The 19,524-nt window shown below is 46.2% G+C and overlaps 1 protein-coding gene across 1 annotated transcript in view; it reads left to right on the plus strand.

Moving 5' to 3' along the window:
- The window catches only part of MUSK (muscle associated receptor tyrosine kinase), a gene marked incomplete at both ends in the record, with an annotated part of 53,435 nt that overhangs the window by 25,185 nt on the left and 8,726 nt on the right, over positions 1-19,524 (plus strand). Inside the window, 9 exons of the mRNA XM_082497137.1 lie at positions 292-416; positions 4,394-4,553; positions 5,875-5,881; positions 8,714-8,980; positions 13,650-13,825; positions 14,245-14,268; positions 17,367-17,455; positions 17,794-17,953; positions 19,206-19,395. Coding sequence (XP_082353263.1) covers positions 292-416; positions 4,394-4,553; positions 5,875-5,881; positions 8,714-8,980; positions 13,650-13,825; positions 14,245-14,268; positions 17,367-17,455; positions 17,794-17,953; positions 19,206-19,395 — 1,198 coding nt within the window. The remainder of the gene's footprint in view (positions 1-291; positions 417-4,393; positions 4,554-5,874; positions 5,882-8,713; positions 8,981-13,649; positions 13,826-14,244; positions 14,269-17,366; positions 17,456-17,793; positions 17,954-19,205; positions 19,396-19,524) is intronic.

Here is a 19,524-nt window from a genome sequence, read left to right on the forward strand (position 1 = left end):
GTTTTGGTTTTTTGCATGTTACCTCCTCTGAGGCGTTGAACTTGGACAATGTAGAAATTTCCAGGGGTAAAATTTTGGTCTGTAAAGTCCAGATCATAACCACACCGATCACTTTCTGTTTCTTCCTTGTCCCTCTCCCAAGACTGTCACTCACTGGGAAACCTGTGCTATGCTCTGCTTTTGTTCGTGGGACTGTGGCTTATTTCAAGACCTGTTGGAGAAGAAGCATCTCCATGCCAGCATAGCTTCAGCTTTACATTGCTGTTCAACTAGCACCTTTGTTTTCTGCAGTTTTTGCTAGAATCCTGAAGGCTCCTGAATCGCAAAACATCACCTTTGGGTCTGTGGTGACATTGCGGTGTGCGGCAAGCGGCCTTCCAGTCCCCACCGTCACCTGGCTGGAAAATGGGAAAGCTGTAAGTTCCTCTTTTTTCATGCTTTTTTGGCCCAGAGGGCTGCTATCATCCAGAAGCACAGCCCAGGGATTAAAATGTGGGGCTGGGAGCCAGCACCCGTGGTTTCTATTCCTGCCTCACTTAGCACCTCGCTGTGCAATCAAGTTGAGCCCACCTAACCTCCCCGCTGCAATTTTGTCCTCTGCAAAACGCTCTCCTGCTTCTCTAGGGTGTTGCATTGGTTAATTTGATAGGGTCTGGAAAGCCTGAAATGAAGAATGGTTTGGATGCTTACAACCTTCCTCCAAGCCAGGGTTTCTAGGACTTCGTCGTGGGTTTAAGTATTTCTGCAGCTACCTTTCCTCTCCTTTCTCCTAATGTGATAACAATAATATGGCAAAATCCCTTGTTTGGCAAAATTGCTTAATTGACAAAATATCACAAACTGAGGTAGTTAGGCAAACTGTCTGGAGGCAAAACACCGGTGGGACGGTAAATATACACAGCATATTTGCAGATGAATAGATCTGAAATTTTCTAGACTGACCTAGATCACACAATGAAGTATGTCACCAATTTATTCCTGGCTAGAAGCACACCCTCAAGAAAGCCACACCGTCCTTAGCAGGAGACACCAAGAAATGCAAATCCAGTGCTTCTCACAGGAAATTGTTCCATGGTCTAATTATCCTGACCATTTAAAATAGGTGCCTGCTTTGAATTCATCTGGCTTTCATGTCCGTGTGTACGCTATTGCAATGCCTTCCCTTCAGCTGAACTGAAGAACCGCTTGACACCTGATATTGCCTCCCCGGGAGCGAGCGGTGCACCACAGTCACAGCAGGTCTGCAGCCTGAGCCTGCCATGGGTTTCCTCTGGTCTTCACACGCTTGTGGTGGACATGTTTTATACTCTCTGTGGTCTTTCAACAGTTTTTTTAAGGATGTAGGCCCCAGGGTGTAATGCTGTGGAGGCAGGTGGAGCAGCCACTACGTGCAGGCTGGCAATTTGCCTCTGCTCTTTCTCACTGATCCTCTGACAACCCCAAGTCCTCTGGCCACTGGCTGGCCATGGCCATTCCTGTGGACTTACCTGTCCAACAGGACCAATAAATACTCAAGTTCCTTACTTCAGAGGCTATCCCCATCCTGCTCTGTATCCCCTCTTTTCATGTGTAAAATACATTATAAGGAGCCTGGGCTACTCTGCAGGCTGTCTTGCCTTCCTTATCTCCTCCAAACATCATTGTGTCCTCCAGTATGATTATGGCTAATTTTCTATATTCCCTTGAAGTCACTAGGAAGAACAGCAAAGGGAGCAGATCAGCCCACACAGAGCCTCGTGGGTCCTTGGTAGTTTCTGGCGATAATTATTTTGAGACAGCTGTGGGTGTTCATTCAAGACTACTTCCCCATTAGGAAAGAAACCTTTTGGGGGAGTCTGGGGTCGCTGGCACAGGCACAGTAGTTCTGAAGCACAGCCCCATGCTCTGTTAAGTTCCCAGCGATGTGTCGGTCCTGCCGGGGTCACTGACTGGATGGTCAGATCTGCTCTGCCCCATTCCTGCCTGAAAGGCAAAGCCCAGTCCCAGGAGGGTGGTGCTCCAGACTGCCTCATTTTAAATATAGCAAGGAGACCTTAATGAGAGCGTGTCTCTGGGAAAGTCAGGTCAGGAAGCGGGTGGACTTCCGCACTTGTATTTGAGGACTGGCTCACGAGCAAGCAACAGTGAGTCATTTGAAGATGCAACGTGCCTGTGGAATCAGTCTCTGAATGCCGACCTGTAATTGTCCTGAGGTTTAAAGAGTGGGAATCTGCTGAGGTTATTGAGCTGCCTTTGAAGAGAAGGATGGAAACTCCTCCATGCAGCTGCTGTCTTGCCTACCTAAACAGAAACACAATTCCTTTTCCTCCCACTGTGCACCGCAGAGCATCATGGACCCTAAACTGTAGTTTTCCTTACTGCAAAGAGTAAGTGAGCAAGGAGTGAAGATGTGAAGAGGCCTCTGCTTGGGTGGTGGCTGAGGTGGCATTTTAAAGGCTAAAAAAATATCTGCTGGAAACAAAATCTCCGGGAATGTATTTGAAAAGGGAAGAGAATCAATTAACACAAGGGAATGGCTTGAGGTTCCCAGCAGAGGAAACAAGACAGCTGGTGTGGAAGTCCTAGGCATAACTACCTCATACTTTCACCTGTGATTTTCCACGGTGCATGCGACCACATGTACTGCTCCTGCTGCTTGCAGCTATCTGAGTGCCCTTTTCCTCCCACTGCCCAAGCTGGGAGGAGCAATCCTGGGTCTCCATGCTCACCAGGCACAGCCCAGGGCTGGTGGTAGGGGAGATAACAGGACAGGGTACGCCTGAGGCCTGAGGGGCAAGGATGGAGAGAGGACTGGATCAGCACAAGCAGCTCAGGGCTAGTGGCCACCTCTCCTGGGTAGGTGCTGGAGCCAGGGGCAGCCTGTAAAGAAATTCCTCCTTTCCACCAGGAAGGTCCCAGCAGCGTCATAGTGCTGAGTAGTTTCTGGGGAGAGAAAAATTCTAGATGTAAATCCAACCAGCACTGTAACAAAAGAGGAACTTGTGAAAAAATATCCCCTGAGCTCCCATCCACCTGGTCCATTCTGATCTCCTGGCCTGAACTCCCATCCATCTTCACAACATAAGGCCATAAAATATCCCTGGTCTCGGCATTTGCACAGTGGCCAGTATACCACCCATCCCCGATGCAATACTTACAACACCAGTGTTGGTCCAGTTATTTAGTAATTTCTTCCCATGAACATTCCCTCACCAAAACTCCAAGTTGAGCTTGAGTGAGGCAAACCAAAGATATTATTTTCAGCATTTTCTTTTCAGAGAGAAACCAATCTGCTTACTGAAGACGTAATATAACACTGATGCATCCCTTCTTCCTTTTTCAATTATCGGTGTTAAGACCTTTGGGAGCAGGGAGAGATCCCATTGAAATCATGTTTCTACTAACTTCCAGGGAGGTCAGATTGATCTCTGTAACCTCTCAGACAGATGCGTAGGTAGAGTGCTTTGCTGGGATGGATCCAGGGAGACAATTCTCACTGTCCTTAGGGCCAGGTTGCACAGGTAGGATCCATGGGCAACCACATCATGCTTGAATTACACTTGATGTTTCAGACAATGCTGCTCCTTCCTATTGCCTTTCTAAGGTAGAGACTTGATGTACCATGTCCTCTTACTTTAATGAATGCCATATGAACAGGAAAGACTTGAGGATGAAATTGAACTCAACTGGCCAAAATCAGTGTTCTCCAAGCTTATTTACCTGGGAAATGAACTGGCCTGAATCACCAAGGGGTCTGCACCCCCTTCCATATTTCCAGGTCTGAGATAAGAAAATCTGATAGATATCTGCCAAATTGTTGGAGCCAGAGCTCTGGCTTTGCTCATGACTGCTTTGGAAGTGTGGTAGTGGTTACATTAATCCAGAATCAACAACTTCCAAACTATTTTGGTCTAGTGGAAGGTGTCCCTGCCCATGGCAGGGGGTTTGGAACTAGATGATCTTTAAGGTCCCTTCCAACCTAAACCGTTCTATGATTCTATGATTCTATTTTCTTTTCTCCCTCTATATAGCCAGGGTCCACAAAGTCACCTTGAGCCCTTCCTTGCTAAGGCATGAACAGGCAAACAATCTACAGAAGAGGTCCTGGAGTAATTAGCCAACTCATTTAAATGACCAAAGCTGAGACTACAGCACTCTGGAACTGAAAATTAATTGCAAAAGTATTGCCGAAGTATGAAATAGGAGAGGCCTTCAACATTTGCTTTTGTCTTGACGTCAGCTGCTATGAAAGCACCAAAATAACACCAGCAGCTTTAGCTCTCTGCCGCTTCTATCTGCTTGCTACATCCTTCTCTGCCAATTTAAATGTTTGGGACTAGGTCAATTAGATTTTTCCCTGGTTTGTTTGTTTACCTTTGTTGGAAACACTGCACTGGGCTTTTCACTCTCTTAGGTTTCTGCGGGGTCTATAGCAGAAAGTGTCAAGGACAGAGTGGTTGACTCCAGACTGCAGGTGTACGTCACCCGACCTGGCCTGTTCACTTGCCTCGCCACGAACAAACACAGCAAAACTTTTGGAGCCGCAAAAGCCGCAGCAACCATCAGTGTCTCAGGTATGCTGGGAAAGAAGGGGGTGTTAATTTTTTACCCTTGCAATTGCTGTCCTAGCAACCCTGCTGGGGGAGAGGAAAGGGGTGTGAAGTACTCCAGACAAGGAGGGAAAGCCTTGGAGAGCTGATAGTGTGCAGGAGGCTAAATTTGAGTACAAGTGCATCCTCCGCCAGGCTATTTCCTCATATGTTCTTACACTTTGGAGACTGGCACAGCTGTCATTTCCTGAATGTTTGGTGCCTTCTTGTACTTTGTGTCCCAGAAGCACACTTGGTAAGTTCATCCATGCGGAGGAAGTCATGGCCATGAACCAGCATTGGTATCACCTAACAGCAAGGTGAAAATACCTTATGTGAGCACTTTGGCTCCTCAGGGGGTTGCATCCAGAAAGCAGGGAGGCTTCTGTCAGAGCAGTACCCTGCCTGGGGTAACCTCTGCTCCCAGGGATATCTCCCACATGGGGAAAGGATGATCCAAAGAGGAGAAATACCAATGGTCTGAGCTAGCTGACAGCATTTATTACAGTAAGAGAAAGGTGGCAGCTTGTGCCTTCCCTCTTGGGACAGGCAGGGAGGTTTAGTTAGAAGAAGAGGAATTACCTGGGACTCCAGACAGGTAGCCCTGCTCCTGCTGTTTACCAGGCATGCATCTGCTCCTCTCTCTGTGCCTCAGCTTCTGCTCTGTTGAGAAAATAACCATGCCCTTTCTTACAGTGGGCATTGAGACCTAGCAGCAAGCTCCGGCCCATAAGACACTCAGCACTTGGTACCATATTTTACATCCCCACTTCTGCTTTTAGCCCAGGCAAGGCTTTGCCCCACGAAGCAGAGCTGCAAATGCAGTAGGGAGGGCAGGTGCTTTAGGCTGGTGGGAGAAGCTGCACTGCTGTCCTCCAGGCTGCCTGAGCTGAGCAAGAGGGGAGAAGCCTCCCAGACCTGAGCAGGAGCCTGCCTTGGCCTCGTCCCAGCTCCCAGGGGTCCCATGGCAAAGGTGTCCTGGTCCTCAGCCAATGCTCAGTGCCTCCTCCCCGTGCCAGCACAGCCTACCTAGCTCCCTGCAGTGCTACAAGTGGGGGGCACAGCCTTGTGATGCCCGTACAGCATCCAGCGATGCCAAACTCTTTTTGACCCCCAAGAAAGTGCAAAATAAGGACAGAATTAAGCTGCATCATTTTCAGACAGCTTACAGGTCTCGGACACATTTCCTAGCATGGAAATCTTAACTCCCATATCTCATAGGGGGCAATGAAGTGTCACTGATGTCTTTTCCATTTCTTCTTTCTCCTTGCTCATCACAATTCCTGGATCTGGTGCCTTCCGGCAGAGTGGAGGTAAGAATGACTTTCTGTGGCTGCCTGGGGCCTTTCTCTGGGCCAGGGAGGAGAAGAAAGATGAACCAAGGGGACTTGGTCAATTTTACTTAAATGAAGGGAGTGAGTTTCTGGCTGCCAGGCGTGCAGATGAGGTACACCTGAAGGGAATACTGAGCTTCTTTATACAGGCATAATTGGAGTCTGGGACCAGGTAGATAAGGATGGTTCTGTATCAAGCAAGCAGTGGATCACACATCAGTAAGGGTGTTTAAAATACGGTACTGGACAGAATATTCTGGAGTAAATTCTGTTCACAATTACACATCCTCAAATTCACTGACCTTATAAATATACAGGCAAAAGCTTAACTGCAAGTTAAACTCCTGTGTGTACATAGCCAATAAATGTATTTTGGTTTGGTGATGACCAGATTAGGACAAGAGAAGTTTAGTCATTTGTTCCAAGCAGAGTTATGCATGGGTAAAGGCACTTTTGTGTCATCAGACATGCCATGTTCCTTAGTATTTTTTTGAGTACTGAACAATTTGGCTGTTTTTTTTTCTTTTTAGAGTCCTAGCATAGTTCTACAGGCTGCACTGGCAGATCAGTCTGGAAAGAAAATGAGAGGGTTAGCCTGTGAGGAAGGCTGGTAGCTACTAAGCCCACAGAGCAAAGAGCAGAGCCTGAGAAAGCCTGAGCAAATGGCTTTGCCACTCTGCTGACACAGGCTCCCTGCCAAGGCACTTGCCTCCCTCACAGGGGCTTGCAAGATTGATTTGGCAAGTTTGTAAGTGATTTAGTGACCACCCGATGATGATGGCAGACTTACGCCTTACACCTGCACGCGTGTAGGTGTGACAGACATGTGAACAGTGATAAAATACTCAGCCCTTCTGTCCTCCAGTTGTTCTCCACATTTGCCACACAAAATTCCCTTTCTGTGACAAGGTGTTGTGAGAAACATGCAGCTGCCTCTCCATCACAGCCTGGTCCGTGCCTCCCTGCAGGGTCTAAAAAAGCAAGGAAACACAGTATTAGTGCTGGTGGCTCTTGTCAGGCTGCTTCTGCAGCCCACTGAAATGGACAGCACAGCTGCCCCATGCATGCCTGTGCCTTCTTTTGCCTTTTGGAACACAGGAAGGATGTACCTTTCAGATTAGGCACAATGGGCAATGTGAATAACTTGACCCCTTCCACACCAAGGACGGCTCTAGCAGGGTGCTGGGGGCAGTACGGTGCTGTGGGGAAACCTGCTTTGTGCCAGGGAGGTGTCAGGGGCTGTGGGACCATTGCAGGATGCCGAGGAGTGCCCGTGTCACATGCAGGGTTGTCCCTGGAGCCTGGGGTGATGCAGGGTGTCACACCTTCACTGCAGTTTTGGTACTACCTCAAGGAATCAGTGCCTTCCTATATTTTTTATCCAATATGATATATAGGAAAAAGTAATAATTAAAAAAAAAAAAAAAGACATGGAACTCCAAGTAGTGCAGCTAAACCAGGGCCAGAGAGCATCATCGGCAGAGAGCAGCATCTGAAAAGCTGAAATTTGTATAATCACTTGTCCATGTACCTCCAACTTTCCGAAGACAAATGGCAAGAACCCCCAGGGTTGACAATGGACGATTATTTAGACAGGGGAAAGAAATAAAAGGCAAAGATAGAAATAGCCCGGCTGGCTACTCCAAATGGTTGGCGTGTTGTGAATTGAACTCCCTGACCCCCGTTAAACTGGCCGAATGAGCAGTGGGGACAGCTGCACCCAGCCCTCCTCCCCTCCCCATGCAGCCGCCCCCTGCACGCAGGCGAGGGAGGCTGTTTTCCCAGGTCTCCCCCCCTTACCAAGGGCACCGCATCCCACAGCCTGCCTCAGTGGATGGCACATCCTCGCCACAGACCCTGCTGCTGTGGGGCGGCCATGGGAGCTGCTGGGGACACGGCCGACCTGTGCGTGCCCTCACCCTGCTGCTCCCTTTTGATGGCTGTGGGGAAGAAGGGAAGGAGGGATGACAGCTGTGTCCTGCTAGATGCGAAAAACCTGGGAAAGATAAATAAGTGGCCCACGAAAGAGTCATCCCTGCTGTGCTTTTTATTGCCCCAGCATAGCTCTGGCCCCATGCTTTGTGGCAGGAGTTTGCAAAGTAGGAGGTGTGGTGAAGAGAGGAAAGGATGGACCTTGCAGGGAAGCACCTGAAGGAAAACTGCAGAGGCTTGTGCAGTTCTCCCTGTGTCTCCCACCTAAATGTGTGTGGAAGACAGGTCAGGAGGGGTGCTGGAGCTGAGGAGGGGCAGGCAGGAGCTTGGCTGGTCTGATCTTGTGAAGAATTTCCTGGCATGTGTTGGGTGGGACTCACCTGGCTCCTGCTAATTGAGTCCATCCAAAATTAAACTGTTGCTAGTCAGGAGAGGAAAAATATCCCGAGTTACCACAGGTGTGCAGCAAGCAGCATGGCTGATCACTACTGCAGGGAAGCAGGAAAACAAAACATTTTTCAATTAGGACCCGGGGGCAGGGCGAGGGGCTGTGCTAGGTCACGGTTATGCACGATTGCTCAGTCTTTTTGCCCAGGTAGAATGCTAGCAACCCTTGGCCAGAGCCTCAGCCCTGGAGCTCACCAGGAGAGCCCTGTGCTCACACCAGGAGAGCCCTGTGCTCACACCAGGATTCCTTGCAGAAGTTTCATTTCTGGATGGCATTAGCTGGTTTTAGTATTTATAAGCATCTAGTCTCTCCTCCACCCTTTGTTACGCTTACAGATGCTACTTTATTCAGAATCGGAGCTTAGGCATCCCGCTCCTGCAGGTGTTTAGGGCTGTGAGCTTACTGTGTGTGTATGCTCTTGTCCTCAACAGCAAGCTGTACAAGGGTGATGCAGGCTACTGCAGCACGTACAGAGGTGAGATGTGTAGCGCTATCTTGGCAAAGAACGCTCTTGTTTTTTTCAACTCCTCCTATGCTGACCCAGAGGAGACCCAAGAGCTGCTTGTGCACACTGCCTGGACCGAACTGAAAATGGTGAGTTCGTTCTGCCAACCGGCCGCTGAGTCTCTGCTGTGTAACTACATCTTCCAGGAGTGCAATCCCTCAGGAGCTGGGCCAGCTCCAAAACCAGTGTGCAGGTAAATTAAAAAAAAAAAATGCTCTTCTTTCACTTTCATTTTGTGGGGATGTGTAGGCAAAAGGGGTGTGGTGAGGGTCTGTCTAGACCTGCAGGAGCACTGAGTGAAAATGGGCCATCTAGGTTTGGATGGGTTTTCCCTTCGCTCTCCCCTCTGTACGCACTAAGATGACCTGACCCAGCTCTCTCTGTGCTCATTGCTAGCGTATGGACTGACTTTCAGGCCCAGACATCTGTGTTATATCAGGCTTTTAGCAGACAGTGTTGAAAAGAAATATCCGTTTGAATGACATAATTGATTTAAATAATTAGCATATTGCTATCAGTTAAATCTTACTAGGTCAATATGTACTCATTATTACTATCAAAAGTAATTGCTTGTTTGGAATTTTGACTAAATATGGTTACAGTGCATGCAATAAATCTGGCCAAGGCGATACACTAATCATTCAGCCCTTCCCACCACGATGAAGATGAAACAAAAAAAGATGACACCAGAGGCACTGCCAGTGTAATTGTACCTGATAAAGCAAACCTCCCATATGGCTCTTGTATGCTCCCATATGCAGAGAAATGTGGATTGAAGCAGGGCTGGCAGGGACCCCGAGGAGTCCAAAGCATCTCCCACCACAGCTAATCCACTGCTGACAGGTGTTTGTGCAACATGTTCCAGTGACAGAGACACCGCTCTCTCCCCGTGCAACCTCCTGAGAAGCCTTTCCCTCATTGCTCCTTATCCTCCCACCATGGCCAGAGAGACATATTTCTTCCCTTCCTTTTTGCAGTGAGATTTTACGTCTTCCCCATCTTCTCAGACTAGAGTAAGGCAGGTTTTTCCAAGCTCTGCTCATAGCTCTTGCTTTTCCGGCCTCTGAAGCTTCTGCTCCTCATCTTTCCTGGAGTGCTAAATATATATAGCCTCCAGCCCAGGTTCTGTCAATGTTAACTCTAACAGAACGATTGCTTGGTGTGCCTTGCAGAGGACAGCCCCATGTGGATGCCTCAGGGTGAAGCTTTCTTTTTCCCGAACACAACTGTTGGCCACAACAGATTCATGTCTGTTTTCAGCCCCTGTAAGACTATTGTCTGGCCATTACCCATTTCATGTTTGGGCAGCTGACACCCCTGCCTAAGTGCAGTACTTTGCTCTTATTCTCTTTGAACCACGTCTTAAAACAGATTATTCAGATTTGTGTTCATCGGGAGAGCAGCCCCAACTCTAGTGTCTCAAGACAAGATTTCTCTGCAGACATGGCAAGCACGCTGCCAGCTGGACTTGGGCCAGATGTAGTCTACTGGCAATTATTTTTCCAGTTATGTAGGGGCTTTTTAGGACAATTAGCAGCATGTTGTTTTTGTAATCTGGACCTTTCTGACTGCTTCTCCTTTAATATCTCTAAAACAAAGGCACAGAGGAAAGTCCCAGTACGAAGTTTGTCAATACCTTGTCTTCTCTGTTTGGTCTATGCTGTTCAGTATCCCTCTGCCAGCACAGCAGTGGCATATATCCCACGAAAGAAGTGTATATGCAAGTATCCACAGATAATCATGCAGCCAAGTACTGAAACTTTCTTTTTGCTGGCACGCTCCTCCCTTCCACCTTGTTGTTCTGCTCTGTGTCATTGTGCCCTTTAATACATGCTCTCTCTGTCTCTTTTCAAGGTGTGTGACAGTATTTATGTCTGAGACACATATGCACAGCACATTTGGCAGCTAAGGATTTTGCACAGTGCTCCATGAGGCATTTCAGTGAGATCTGTCTCTCACTTCATTTAGCCCTGCTCATGAGTGGCCCTGCAGGACCAGAACTCATGGTGATTCGACTGAAAACCTGCACTTCTGGGGCACTTCTGAAGTTTAAGTAATATACATCAGGAAAAATTTGCACTTCATCTTGAGCTAACAGGCACAGCACTTGCAAATATGTGTAAATTTTAATGGACTTTCCTGACATCGTCTTTCTTCAAACCCACGAGCCAATGCTATGTTTTTTTTCCCTTTAAAGATTTTTCCCTGTGATTTTAATGCAGATTTAAATGCAGCTCTCTCCATGACAAGAGCCCTGGAATGGCACCCTTCCTGTTTCCTGTTCCCAAAGCACATCAGTGGGACAACAGTTCTTCCAAAGCCCTAACCCAATACTCCTTTTGATAACTCAGACATCTGATACGTACTTCTGAACAGTTGAGTCCTCTGGGGGCTCTTGAACACATTTCACATGGTCTTGGTTACTTTCCAATTATCTTACCTGCTTTTTACTGACAACTCTATACCTCTCTTCAGAAACTGGCTAGACTACACTAGTTTTCAGCTGAAATACTTAATGAGTAAGATTTTAACTATCTCAGAGGCTGGAGAATTCTCCCAGTTTTTGAGGACATATTTCCCTTGACATATTTCCATGTGTTTTTTTCTTGTTATTTATTCTCTGCACCATTTTTTCTCTCCCCGCGTAATTTTTTTATGCTCATTTTGGTTTGGAAGCTAGCTAGCAAGAATAACAACTGACAAAGAGATGGAATACAGCTTTTATAAAAATAATAAGGGGGTAAACCAAGATGAACTGGAACAGAAGAAAACAACATAGGAGAAATTTCACTTCATGTAAATGAAGATGTAATTTGATTAAGATCAGAGTTTTCCTGTTTTTAAGGGAAAGTGATGTCTCGTCTCATAATTCTTGATTACAACTGCCTTTTACCACTAGCTGCTTCTGTGATATCAAGAGAAAACCCCTCAATTTCTATTTTAACTGCTGCTGATATGAAGTGACCAGGCTGCACGGATCAGTCTCATGTTGGGAAACGTCTCACTTTCGTTTGGTCTCTGTGTCCCCACCTCCTTTCAAACAGTCCTTTGTGGTCCCTAAAATGTCACTGGCCCACTTGTCCTCTTCTGCTGCTACTGTTCTTTGTCCATCTGTCACTTACATGACATAAAATTTCTAATAATAATCTGAAGTAATCTTTGCATATGATCTCATCAAGCTCTCACTGCTCAGGATTAAGTGCTATAACAATGGTATGAACCCAGCTTGAGGGGACTGACCATCCCTCCCTCTGGCTGCTTCACTGCACTCCTGGGGTGGATTTGTGGGTGAGGATAACCTACCTTTAATGATGGAGCAGACAGGATTGCAGAGGAATGGTCTTTTGCATTTTGTGGTTGCACACTGAATAGGGGCCTTGATTAAGGACGCTCAGGCTTCAGGGGTGAAGGCAGCTGACGCAGTCCAGATCTCCCGAGTGTTAGCCAGTGCTTCAAATGCAAGATTTTCTCATTTCCCTAGCTAAACATTTCTTTTCTTCAGAAGGTCATTCATGTTCCACATGTTGTTTAACATAAAAAAGACAAATTCTGCCATCTGGCTGCGTTCTGGCTTTCATGGAAGTGAGGAAGGAATAAACTAGCCCTGGTTAAAACCAAGCACATGGCAGCTGGGCTTCGACAACTTCAGCCAGCAGACTTCAAGGGCATCCATTGCTGTTGCAGAAAAGCTGCTGCCCTTGTAGGATTCCTAATGGCCTCTGTCCTTCAGGTGCTTTAGAGGGTTAGCACTGTTGGTTGTCATCACCAAAACTTGTGGCCACCTGCTCTCGCCAAAACTGTTGGCAGACTGTAAGTAAAGAAACTGCATCGAGCCACCAGGTGATGAATTTGGCTAAACCCTTTGCCACGGACTCCAGCTGCACCTTGCTGCATCATTGTGTCCTCACCCACACCTATCATCAGGTGTGGTGGTCGGGAAGGATATGAATCCACAAAGGACTGACAAAAGCCGAGCTCAGCAAAAGTAATCTCTGCATGTGACCTCAAAGCTAGTTTTGCAAGTCAGGCTCTCCAGAATGAGTACATAAATAATCAAATCACCAATTAATTGACTTATGCAACAAACCCTCAAACTTTCCAGTACGGTACAGTTTCTACTTTTTTTTTTTTTTTTTTTTTTGTGTTAGAGCAGATATTTCTGCCTTGACCTTCTTCACAAAGAATTTCTAATCTAAGGAACATTTAAACATCCAAAGCACTTCTTATCTGTGAGTGTTTCACATGGATGGAGGTAATATGCTAGGTAGGAGATAGTTAGGTCTCTTCCTTTACCAGGCACGGTAAAGGTTTTGCTGCAGACAGCTGACAGATAAAAAAGGGGCTGAAAGGTGTTTGTGGAGAAAAGAAGAAAATCAGATGGGTGATTCTGTGAGATTAAAAATACAGGCCAATACATAGTTTAAGAAGATTAAGAATTGCAGCTCACCTCCTGTCTTTAATAGATGACACTTTAATGTGCAATTTACAGACGTGTGAGATTTTTAGAATGTACTGAAAAATGCTAAGATAACTCCCAGACATGATGTTTATTAGTAGAAGATGGCCATAAATCTGTAGGAAAAGATGGGAACGATCTTGTCACAGACTGTAATGTGTGTTGAGATTTGAGCATAACCCTGCTTCATTAAAAATGTAGCTTTGTGGGTTTCCTGAAGGAAGCTGTTACTTTTTATACAGAGTTTCCTTTATGGTTTATGAGCCAGGCAGACTGGCTTAAAGAAGTGTAGCCCCATTAATGGATTCTGTCAGCCTGCATAACCCCTGCACACCACTGCTAAGTGCAGCCGTTGTTATCAAGCCATTGACTGCTGTATTTCGCTGTTTTTTGCAAAATAATGTAGAGAGAATTGCCTTGCTGTAAAGGATCTCTACTGCTTTAAGGAATGGCTCTCAATGGAGGAAAACTCTCAGAAGGGGATTTACAAGCCGGGGCTGATGCTGCTCACTCTTCCCGAATGCAACAGGCTGCCCAGCCTGCACCAGGACCCCAGCGCCTGCACCCGCATCCCTTTCTTCGGTAAGGTGGCACATGCTGCTCACTGTCCGGAGAGCTGTGTTCTTGGTGAGGGAAGAGGGGGAATGATACGATCCATAATTTACAACTAAAGTAAAGGCTGATGGTGCGTACCATCCTGTCAGCACCTGTGCATAGAACTGTGACAGCTGCATCAGCTGTTTGCCTGTCTTGTCCGACCGGGCTGTGGGAAAAATGCCTCAAGGAGATAAAGCCTGGCTCTTTATTGAGAGGGTCATAAAAACCTCATTGCCAAAATCAGTCTTAGTGATGGCAAAATTGCCATTCACGTGCCATTGCAAAGAAACAAGCTGTGTAAGCACACTGCGGGGAGGGAACTTTTTCCCATAGCGTGCTCCTAAGAAAACACCCCGTCGTACAACATCCTGGACAATCCCTCCTTACATCTTGTCTTTTTACAGATTTTAAGAAGGAGAATATAACCAGTAAGTAGACTGCTCCAGGCTGTATGTTTCTAGAGGTGGGCATGATATTCTTTGTTGAAGATGCAGCTTGCATGACATTTTTGTGTTTTGCTCTAGTCCTGGCTGACTGGATTCAGGTTATTACCAGTTAATGCCTGAACTTCCATGTCCAAGGCATGGGGAAACACATTGCCAGCTCTTCAGGGCTTGGGGAGAACGTGGGCTCGTAACTGTTGAAGGTGATTAGAGAGGCACGGTGGTTTTAGGTGCTCCCCTCCAGCTGTTACCCTTTCTTTCTACCCATTGTTTCTAGTTTTGCTTTACCAATATTTAGTATTTCGGATACTACTACTGAGGTCATCCCAGCCTTATATGCTGTTACTGATATGGTTATCTACGTCAGGCTGGCCTTGCAAGACCTAATTACCTCAAAGGTCCCAGCGTTCTCCTCCAGTCTTCTCTGAAATCTGACAATTTCTTGCGTGACCCCCCCATGACCAACAGTGGGACCCAGCCATCCACCGCAGCACTGCTGTGACTTCTCTTGGCCTCCCACCCTGCTGACGGTCACAGCTGAAACATGCACATCCAGCTCTTCCAACTGACGTGCAACTGCAGTTTAAAGCTCAGCCACTGAACTTGTCTCGTTGGAAAAAGGAAGAACAGTGCCATGCTTCCAAGCAGGTGAGGTCTGCAGATCTGGCAGCAGCAGGCACCCTCTGCGTAGAGAGAGAAACTGAAAAAGGTGAAATTGAGGATTTGGGGACATTTTCTTTTATGGGAAGGCCTTGGTTTCACCTGGCCACCTAAGCCCCCAGTGCCCAGTACTGCACACCTGGGAGACAAATGCTTTAGCACCCCATGGATGTTCCAGTGTCACTGCCCAACACTTACAGCCCGCAGCTGCAGCCATACCCTCCCTGGGGAAAGGAGCACGAGGGCGGGATGCCAACAGATGAGTGGTGTGTTCACAGGATGGTTTCAGCCTCCCCTTGGATGTTTGCAAGTTCAGGACGTGGCCTCTTATCTCCTGTGTAAATGTCTGACCTTTTTGTTCAGCTTTCACAGTATTTTTGCAGGATGACATTGCACAAATGCGTACTATTCAGTCATGAATCAGGGAGACATAACAGCAACATTTTAGTGATATTTAACCCTCCTTTTTACTTAAGAGCCAGTGTTACATGCACAAAGGTTTGGGGAGCATGAATGGAACCGTTTTCTAGCTCGCCCATCAAAGCTATTCATTAAAGCCCAGTTGGACCACCTTCATGTCCTCATTGTAGCATGACCATCTGTGAGAGCATCTGCATTTTCCAGGCCACCAAGGACTCAGGGGTGTTTCCTTAGTGCTGCTGTTGCTCCTAAAGCTCTCCACATTGCTCCCCTAAGGTGTCACACTGGTGTTTATTTCAGATCTCTGCAAAAGTTTTTTTTTTATTTTTTTTATTGGTTACTGGATCAGTCATGAGGCAGGTTTTAGGCATTGCTCTCCTTGCCTTTGAATGCCAGACATTTAAAATGCTGGGCTCAGACACGCAACTATGTTCCTGGTCAGCTTAACAAGATTTTACGCTTCTGCAGAGCTACAGGTGCTGGTCATGTGGGGGCTGCTAGCTTGTTGCAGATGTGAGGCATAACTTGGTAACTTACATATCAGTCAAAGAAGTCCAAGTTAGAGCATTTTACTTTGCATTTGAGATGAGTTAAGTGTGCTCGTGAAGTCCATGGCCATTCCTATACTGAGGTGTTTGCATGTATTGGGCTACAGGAACTTGATCCTGCGTTTGAGCTCACTCACCTAGAGCATACGTTGTCATAGTGGTGTTTCTACCTACCCATGTGTAGTACCTGGTGCCTGGTGAAAGTTCAGAAAGCCAAAGGTCTATTAAAGACCCAAAACTGCAATCCTGAGTGCAGTGGCTGATGGAAGAAGAAAAGAGCAGTTAGATGATACATTTACTATCCTCCTACAGGACAAACAGGAGGATCTGCAACTTTAAATTAAAACACTTAGCCTTTGTCTCAAACTTGGATCAAAACTTACACAAAGCTTTCATGAAGCTGAAAAAGATTTGCTTAAAAAAATCTTTATTTTAAAACAGGTCAGGTTTCCTCCTGGTTTTCTTTTTCTGAGCTGCAAGTTTAAGAACAGAATAGAAAACGAAATTATAACATCAGTGTTCACTGTCTTGTTAATTTATCTAACAAGGTTAATAATGCAGTGGACCCTAATGCATGCCATCAACCAGATTGTTAGTCCCTGGTCAGAAAAGTTTACTTAAGGTTAGCTAGCATGAGTTAAAGTGTGTAAGGCTGCATCTCCTCTGCTGTCTTCCTGCTTCATAGTTTATGCCAGCATGCATGTCCTATGAGGACAGGTGGTGCCTACATTTATGTTTTGGGAACATGTTCCTGCAGTAAAAATCCTTTCAAGATTTTGCCCTTAATTTTTCTACAGCTGGAGTAAGTCTTGTGTATGGAAAGTGAACTACACGTTCTTCATTATGAAGAACATTATACTGATACTATTCCTTCAGATCTGTAGTTGCCTTCAGCGTGTGGTTTCCACATATGTTGGAAACCATAGGCTGTTTCCAAACATTCAGTCTAAGAGGACAAGCAGTGTACAGAGGCAGGAAAGAGGGACTTTATGAATCCCAGCCCTCTGCTACCAACCACAGGAACACAGGTTTCTTCCTGTTAGTGCCCCTGTAAGAGTACAGGCTGGGAATCATGCAACCAGTGCTGCAATGGGCTTTCTGCCTTGGCTTAACATGGGTGGCTTCACTGTGGTTCTGCTCTGCATGTTCTGCATGGAAGCGCTGCAACCATCGCAGGCGCCTGGCCTGTTTTCTCACTCTGAAAGAGCTTCAGTTCCCTCTTTGGAGTTTTACAAGATTTGATTATCTGTATTGAGCTCAAAATCCATTTAAGTGTGAACAGGATGCTAAGCAGTTCCCTACCTGCAGTTGTCTGGTCCTTTTATGTGCTTCAGATCTGTTGCTGATTGCCACATGGTCTTGTGTAACGACATGAAGTTTACTCTTGGAAGTCCCCACTGCAGGATATGGTCCGAGATGACTTGACCCTATGTCTTTTTTTTCTTCTCCCCCCAGGGACTTGCTACAGCGGCAATGGCCAGTTTTACCAGGGCTGGGCCAACATCACAGCCTCTGGCATTCCCTGCCAGAAGTGGAGTGATCAGGTGTGCATCAGTGTGAGACCCACTGAATGGAGAGCCATGCTCAAGACCTGTTTTTCCAAAGAGTTTTCAAGAGTTGGACAGCCCAGTCCCAGTGCAAGGGCTGAGCAGGGGACAGGTTTCCTTCATTCTTGAGTTCATTGGCGTTTCACACCCTCTTCATATTTCAATCCACAAGTTCCCCTTCCCGTGGCAAGATGCGTTCTCTGTCATTCTGGCAGGCTACTGAAAGGCTTTTACCTCTGCCTTTCTTTGTTCCTTTGTTTTGTTTGGTTTGTTTTGCTGATACCAGCAGGAAAAATTATGCCGCGACACTAATCCAATTTGCTTCCTCCCCCAAGACTCCTCACTTGCACAGGAGGACTCCTCAGGTTTTCCCTGAGCTGTCTGATGCTGAGAATTACTGCCGCAATCCAGGAGGTGAGAACGAACGTCCCTGGTGCTACACAAAAGACCCATCCGTGACCTGGGAATACTGCAGCGTGTCTCCTTGTGGAGATGGTAGGCAACTGTAATTTATGATTTCTGCCACTGTGGTTGTTTTGGGGCCATGCAAGGTGTTGGCATCCTGAGTGCTCATGGTCACTACAGTCTGTTCTGTCTTCTTGATTTGGCCAGTCCTGGTTCTTCTCATAGATTCACTCAGCATCTTTAAGCAGAAGGTGTAACATGCACCTTAAAGATGGGAAAATTAAGACAGGCAAATTGAGCACTTGCTGCAGATTATATTAACGCCAAAGGATGAAATCAAATTTCTTGTGGTATTATGAAGATTGGTTTTGCCACATTGTGTTTTGAGGAGAAGGTAGGGTTTTGGGCTATTTTACAAAGTCATTTTGGTTCTGGCAATTTTTTTCAATAATAAAAAACGATTCTAACTAAAACTAAATCTGAAAAAGATGGAAATATCTTTGTTCTGTGATGTTGAAACTAACTTGTTCTGTTATTTCTTGTTGAAAGAACAGAACAATTTTTGAAACATATTTCTTCCAAGATACACAGTTTCTGGATCTCAGTGTTTGGAAATAAGACAATGCTGCTTGCATGGAGAACAGAGGTGCTGTGGACTTAAGGGAACACAAGTCAGTATCAGTTTAGTTGGCCTTAAAAGGAATGGTTTAAATTTCTTTATGTTCTCAATCATTGCATGTACAGATTAGCATTTTCTAGAATGTCTCAGAAAGTACTCAGCAGGTGGTAACCTATTATTATTTTTTTTCCCTAACAATACAGCCAAATGTATTTTACACTAGTTTACCATATTTGCTCCATAAAGACACTGAGATGTAAATTGTTGGAAGCAAGGGGATATTTCAGGAAAGTATCACTGTGTACTTACTTGGTCTTACACTCCTCCCTGCAGATTCCTTTCAGGACACATGATACTTTGTGGTCCACATTGTAGACCATTGATCTTTCCCACTGCAGACATTACTATATTTGAATACTGTTGAGACCGTCAGATGCAATCTCCCATCTGTAGCTCTTGCAAACATTCCTTACGAAAATTGTGTTCCAACTCAAGGGGAACTGTGTCTTGGTCTTTACCAGATCCTGGGTTCTCATATTTGGCAAGCAGAAATGGGTTTTGCTTCCTGCAAACCAGGCTTCCCCTGTGGTCCTCTCATGCACTCAAATGGTTGTATCTGTAATGTCAGCAGTTCCCAGGACATCAAGCTGGTTCTGTAAATACCTTAGAGAAAGCCCTATAAACTAGCAGAGGCATAACCTTCTGGTTTTGTTTGCATTACAGCATCGTTATCACTAGGAACAAGAAAACCAAATGGAGACACTCCAAATCTCCCCCTTCCTCCTCCCTTTTCCCCTACGTACTCCATGACTGTTATCATCTCGATCATCTCCAGCTTTGCCCTGGTTGTCATCCTTGGCATTGTCACCCTGGTTTGCTGCCGTCGGCGAAAGCAGTGGAAAAACAAAAAAAGGTAAACCTTGGAACTTAATTTGAGGCAACAAATGCTGCTTTGAAAGTGGGCTTGCCTGTTTCTGACAGCATGGTCCTGCAGACAGCTGGCAGGAGGGGAGCAGCCCTCCTTTTGCCTGTGGCAGCCTAG

The sequence above is a fragment of the Vanellus vanellus genome (assembly GCF_965231255.1).
Source record: "Vanellus vanellus genome assembly, chromosome: Z".
Lineage (NCBI taxonomy): Eukaryota > Metazoa > Chordata > Aves > Charadriiformes > Charadriidae > Vanellus > Vanellus vanellus.